The sequence below is a fragment of the Gossypium hirsutum genome, chromosome D04 (genome assembly GCF_007990345.1).
Source record: "Gossypium hirsutum isolate 1008001.06 chromosome D04, Gossypium_hirsutum_v2.1, whole genome shotgun sequence".
Taxonomy (NCBI): domain Eukaryota; kingdom Viridiplantae; phylum Streptophyta; class Magnoliopsida; order Malvales; family Malvaceae; genus Gossypium; species Gossypium hirsutum.
Genome location: NC_053440.1, coordinates 53,295,298 through 53,302,132, shown reverse-complemented (window position 1 = coordinate 53,302,132; position 6,835 = coordinate 53,295,298). Strand labels below are relative to the sequence as shown.

Sequence of the window (6,835 nt, the reverse complement as noted above, 5' to 3'; positions counted from 1 at the left end):
TGGTTTCATAAATAATTTCTATATTTTTTAATATTTTAATTATATATTAATAATTTAATTATAATTTTTTATTTTTTATATAATGTTTGGAATTACTAACCGTTCTTTCTCAACCTATAAATAAAAATATGATACGTTTCTATACACTCAAACTCACGTGTTCCTACATTGACAACAACATTCATATCAATCATTTAGTAATTTAATAATTTACGTTATAAAAATATTCATATATTAATGTCTTATTTTTATTTGTTTATCATATCATATAATAACATATTATATTTAGCATTTTTCCGTCCCTCCAATCGTCTGCCACCGTTAGTTTGGTCAAAGGATTATACTTTAATTCGTAGGTATGTGTTACGTCTCCATGAATAATAATAATAAATAATTAAAAACCTAGGTTTTATGAATTATATATTAAATATATAATTAAGATAATAAATAAATATTAAATATGTCTATCGGTCGCGAAGAAATTATAGTATCAAAAAAAAAATTGTATTATGATTTTTAATTATTAAAATATATCTAATTCAATATTATTTTTTATAAATAAATTATATTTATATGAATTAATTATTCACTTCTATGTTTATAATGATTGATTCTCGTGGATCTATTAATACAATTATTAGTATTTTATGTAACTTCAGATAGTTAAATATTAGTATATATGATAGATAAGGGTGGAAGGTGACCCAAAAATTCAAAGTTTTATAATAATTTTAAACTTTGCCTATATGATAGATTATCAGATAAGGATTGAGTGTAGTGGTAAGACAGATTATTTTCTCAGGTTCAAATTTTGGAAACAACGTTATAAAAAGCGTTGCAAGAACCTGAACATAATTATCAAAAAATGAACCAAAATAAAGTTTATATATTCATATTAAAAATATCACCAGGTGAATCTAAGATTGAAAAATACATGGTAGCTTCATGCCTTGCTTGTCAACAAAGCATTCTTCTTTAGCTTTTTAAGCTTTACCCTATTAAATTGAAATTTCTCTTCCCTTCTCTCCCTCTTCTGCCCTCTTTGCTTCACTCGTTTGTTTCCCCTAAAAAGAATCCATTCAAAGCTAGAGTTTCAGACATTCAAACCCATAGATTTTGAGGTAATGAATAAAAAAACAAATCTATCATTATATAATAAACAATACAGTCCCTGAAAATTTCTAAATAAAAAAGCTTCATTCGTTTTAGTATTTTTATATATGTGTGAGAGAAATATATACATATACACACAGAGTACTGTAGTTCATGAAGTGGGTTAATTTTTTTTTCCATTTTTTCCTTAATTATTATTAGTTTTAAGGATCTGGATCTGGGTTTAAGTTATATAATTTCTTTGTTGTTCTTAGATTGATCGCTTGTTTTTGAGTTAGCTAAAAAGTTTGATACAAAAAAGGGCACTTAAAGTTCATATTTATAAGGAAAACCTAGCTCTTGTAGGGCAAAGTAGCTTCATAAACTATTTTTTCTCCTTTTTTTTATGAATTATTCTTTTTAATTTCCCAGTTTTAATGAAGGATATTCAGATCGGAGTTCGTTATTAGAGGTGTTTTTGAAACTGGGATTTTTTTAGCGATGGAATCCGGTGCCGGGTCTCGTTATGTTCATCATCTACTTGGACCGGAGCTTCAGCTTCAAAGATCATCGGAACCCCAATTCAACTCGCCGGAGAAACAAGGAACGACCGATCATCCTAGCGCAGCCACCACAAGCTCTGGAGGAGGAAGTACCACTCCGGGAAGAAGACCTAGAGGACGTCCAGCGGGATCCAAGAACAAGCCGAAACCACCCATAATCGTTGCTCGTGACAGTCCGAACTCGTTGAGATCCCACGTGCTCGAAATCTCTTCCGGTTCAGACGTAGTTGACTCGGTGTCGGACTACGCCCGGCGGCGCGGCCGTGGCGTTTGTGTACTCAGCGGGACCGGTGCCGTCACGAATGTCACGTTACGGCAACCGGCTGCTCCACCTGGAAGTGTCGTAACACTACACGGTCGGTTCGAGATTTTATCTTTAACCGGGACTTCTCTCCCACCGCCAGCACCGCCTGGAGCTGGTGGATTGACTGTTTATCTCGCCGGCGTTCAAGGTCAAGTAGTCGGAGGAAGCGTGGTGGGTCCGTTAATGGCTTCAGGTCCAGTCGTATTAATGGCTGCATCGTTCGCCAATGCAGTTTACGATAGGTTACCTCTCGAAGAAGAAGACCCACCACCCGTTCACGAACAACAACCAGCAGCTTCACAATCATCCGGATTAACCGGCAGTGGCGGCGGAAACAACAACAACAGTGGCACAACCGGAACCGGCGTAGGCGGCGGCGGCGGGGTTCCTTTCTATAATTTGGGACCAAACATGGGAACTTATCCATTTCCAGGTGATGTATACGGTTGGAGTGGTAGTGCAACGAGACCTCCCTTATAAATCTTCACTATGAATCAAAGAACAACGTTTATAAGTTCTGGGTTTTGTTTTTTCTTTTCTTTTTCATCATAGGATTATGAACTTGATGAACACAAATCAATGAATCATCACAAGGTCTCAAATTTTTGGTCCCTCCTTTTGATCGATATTTCAAGCAAAATCGATGACAAAATTTGTTGCTGCAAGTTGAAGACTGAAGAATGATTCATCAGTAAGTCACAGATTTTTTTTTTTGTATAAAACATAGTATTTTCCATTTTATGTTCTTTTTTACCCTGGGATTTTCTCACTTTCCAACCATGGTTAATTTATAACACTAGAGATTTTGTTGAGACTATATATAAATATATATATATTTAGAGCCAACAATAATTTATGATATTTTCTTCTGCATGCATGTATGCATTTTGTCATTATAAATTTGGAAGATGGGATGGGTTGCACAAATTTTTTACATTTAGCATTAGACGAAGGATGGTATGAAATTGTGATTTCACGTTATCTTTATCTCTTTCTGATAGGAAAATGATAAATAAAATTTTTCCTTCTGATTTTTAACATTTTTGTTGGATTTGAATTTGGTAAGGAGAAAAAACTGAAAATTAGGAGGAAAAATCTGATTTGTCATTCTCCTATCGAAAAGGAATAAAGATGACGTATAATCACAATTTCATACAATCCTTCTCATTTCGCATTAATATACATTTTTTTCTAATTATTCAGTTAAATATTATAATATTTTTCTTCATTTTTTTTATTGACCAAGTTCCTTTGGGGGAAGTATAGCCAATTGGCTAACATGCAAAGCTTTCCCTTTCCCTTTCCCTTTCCCTTTCCCTTTAAAAACAGGTTTTGCCATATGTTAAAACAACTATATAATTATGGGAAACATTAATCAAGTTTAGTATTGAATATTAAGAATTAAAATTATATTTATAAACTAAATGATTTTTAATATTGTTGGTAGAGATGAAGTTTTTGATTTTTGAATTTTTATGTTCGAGTTTTATTATAATAAGTTTCACTATACCTATTTATTATATACGAGTCTTCAGTTTTATCGTACATAATTATCACAAGGACAATTATGAATATGAAAAAAAATTAATTTTTATAAATTATAAAATAAATAAAAATATACCTTTAAAAAATCAAAGTTTAATTAGTAATAATTATTTTGGGGAAGGCTACAATTCCATAAAGAAAACCCTAAAATTCCAAAAGTTGGGGAAAAAAAGGGGGAATAGCAACTTTTGGATTTTGTTTTGTTTTGTTTTGTACAAAAGAACATTAGAATACATTCGTTAGAATAAAATGATATAATTGATGAAAACATTGAAAATTGAGAAATATATGAAAGATGCTTACAAAGAGCATTAGAATACCTTCATTAGAATAAAATAATATATTTACTTAAAAATTTCAAATTAACAACTAATAGTGAGTTTGGATGGGCAGTACCTTTACCTGCAGTTAGTGTAAAAACAACGGTGGCAGTGAGATTAGATACTGTAGCGATACGGTAGTGTAAGACAAAAAGTAAGTTAAATGTACCCCCAGCGCCCATCCAAACCACCCTAAATCAATGTACTAGTTAAAACTCTTCTCTGGCATTTGTTTTCCATAGGTTCAAATTAAGGTAGCTAGTAACGTACTGATAGATATATCGTTTTTTTATTGGTACTGAACGAATCGATGTCGATCTTTTTTGGTGTGTCATTTTGAATTTATTTCTATTTTCGAAAAAAAAACATTTGGTATATATAATATTTACAAATATCAAATAATAAGATTAAATAAATCTCAAATATAAAATACTCAAAAAAATAAAGCTTTGGTCGCAATGGTAAAAAAATGATTTTAAAAATGCTAGTAGCATGGGTTGAAATAGTAAATTTTAAGATAAAAAAAAAAGACCCATCACTTATATAAAATGTTCTTTAATAAGATTCACAAATACAATCTATAATCAAAAAAACTCAAAATAAGAAAAAAATTATTTCATAAATTTATCTTCATTTATATCTTTGTTCTAGGATATTTAATCGATTCTCCCGAGAGGCCACAACTACCGTGAGGAAACACATTAATTTAATAATGAGGAGCACATTTTTTATATGCTACTAATACTTGTACTTGCTCTACTATTCTACCCAAGTCTGGCCGAGGAAGAGTTGTAGGGCGTAAAACAAAAAAAAATGATTATTTTATTTTGTTTTGGTCGATAATAATATATATAAAATATAAAAGTAAATATAAAATAAATAATAAATAAAAGGCCACTCCATTTCGGCAAAAGACCTATGGCCAAGTTTTATAGCTTTGGGTTCGCTATCCCGATCATGATTTTCCTATCCCCAAAGAGAAACAGTCCTTCCCTTTTTGGCTAGTTGTGGGTGAGGAGGAATTCGAACCCCTAGCACGTGGTTCGTAGCCACATGCCCTAATCCTATGAGCTATAGGCCCCACCTCGTCTCTATTGGATTTGTTCCTAGGAGTACCCTAAAAAAAGGAACATTTCCTCTCCCTAGCCATTTCAGGTTAAGAAGATGTTAAAGTGCCTTTCTCTTTATAAGAACGATATGTTCCGAGGTGTGAAGCAGGAGAGAGAGGATTTCATAATTAGGGTTTTGAATAAGATGACCTTTTCATTATTCATTCTTATTACTTTTTCATATTGAAAGTAATAAGAATGAGAGGTGTTAAGCTTTTTATCATACTGGTATCTAGCTATTTTTTTGCAGGACCTCCCCTACAGTATCGTCACCACAGTAGAGTTTAACCACCAAGTTTGGGATGGATTGGTGTTGTTCGTCTACACTTAAGACACCAAAATATTGAACCATGAACGAAGAAATGCATGCTAGAAAAGGAAACACATATTGGCTAGTGATTATGAGGCCCTAATTCTTGATTGGAATGGACACCAAAGGCCTTCGCCCTTCCGTCCCATGGTTAGATAGAGAGGGAGAGAAGAGCTTTTGGTACACCAGAGGTGTGTCCTTCCCGATCCTCTTGTACTAGGGAAAGGTCCTCTCAATGCTCTAACACCCACACCAAATATGGACCGAACTATCTCACAACATTTTAAATCTAGCTCATGTGCTGCTTTAATGGGTGAATAATCCAACCCTTAGGACATACTATAGCCCCAGGTGGTGAAGAGACAACATCAAGGTGACAAACCTTCCCGTCGATGTGAGCTCTTGGAGAAGATCAGCCTATTATCCCTAGAGTAACTTTTATCCGTCGAGTGATGACTCTTGCACTCAACACCGTCGGATCACGAAGGTCAACTTTCATCTCTGCTCGACGAGTGGATCTTGTAGTCAAGGTCCCTTTTGCCTTTGCACTCGAGGCCAATCTCTGTCCAGCTCGAGGAAACCTTTGCATGCCTCCATTACCTTTTGGGAGGCCTATGCCCTATAGAAATTGTCATTTTCTTTGATAGAAAGAAAAAAAGCATTCATACTATCATAACTCAACTCAAATAACTTTCAAAATGCTTAAAAAAATCCTTAGACATTCTTTTTTTGAGTGGTCTCTATCCCCTTTTTTGTTTGTCTCACTTAGAATCTATTTCGATTCTTTCTTCTTCTTTTTTGGTGAATTACAAGAGGAGGGCAAAACCCTAACAACAACACGACTAGCGCAACTCAAACCCAGGCCAGACTTGGGGCGATGAACACTCTCACCATCAAGCCAATACACGAGGTTTTTTCGATTCTTCATTTTAATCTAGTTGTTGAGAAAATTGAAAAGCATATTTCCTTGTTGTAGGGTCTTTTATCTTTGCCTTGAATAATTGGGTTTAGACATTACTTCGATAGTAATTAATCATTTCAAAAATAGCAGCAACATGCCCTTTCAATATTATGCATATAACAATTCATAATTCTACAAATGCAAAATAAATAATAAAAAATAAATTCCAATTTAAAATACATTTTAAAATTATTTTTTGGTACAAATAAATAATAAAATTAAATTTCTTTTTGGTATCGATCGCTACCATATTCCGATTGATAACAAAAAAAATCAGCCGATACCAACCAAAATTTGCATCGGAATAGAATCTAAAATTTGTTGTTTTGGCAAAGCATTCTAGCCGATACGAGCAATACTAGAAAGATACTGACTACTCCATCCTCGTCTCCAATATTATATATAAAAAAAAACTAAAACAATGTACAAACATCTCATTTATTTTATTTTTTATATATATAATAATTATTTGACATACTAAATATTTTTCATTGATATCTACAATTTAAATAATAATTAAGTAAGGGGCATGAAACTTTTTTAATCTAACTCTATTTTTGGAATAAAAAAAAACTTGTATTCTTTTATTTGTTGCAGTGGTCGAGTTTCTTGTGAACTTTAGTAAGGTTAT

General features: G+C 32.9%; 1 protein-coding gene across 4 annotated transcripts; it reads left to right on the top strand.

Moving 5' to 3' along the window:
• Window positions 1–881: 881 nt before the first annotated feature.
• LOC107898895 (AT-hook motif nuclear-localized protein 25) lies at window positions 882–2,771 on the top strand. Of its 4 annotated transcripts, XM_041090894.1 has the most exons (3): window positions 883–1,121; window positions 1,525–2,392; window positions 2,512–2,771. In XM_041090894.1, the coding sequence occupies exons 2-3, from the start codon at window positions 1,594–1,596 to the stop codon at window positions 2,517–2,519; spliced, it is 807 nt and encodes a 268-aa protein (XP_040946828.1). In that variant the 5' UTR covers window positions 883–1,121; window positions 1,525–1,593; the 3' UTR covers window positions 2,520–2,771. The 4 variants fall into 4 exon arrangements, with proteins under 4 accessions (XP_040946827.1, XP_040946828.1, XP_040946826.1 ...); XM_041090893.1 differs by having other exon boundaries at window positions 882–1,121; window positions 1,545–2,771; XM_041090892.1 differs by having other exon boundaries at window positions 1,536–2,771.
• The last annotated feature ends 4,064 nt before the right edge of the window (window positions 2,772–6,835 follow it).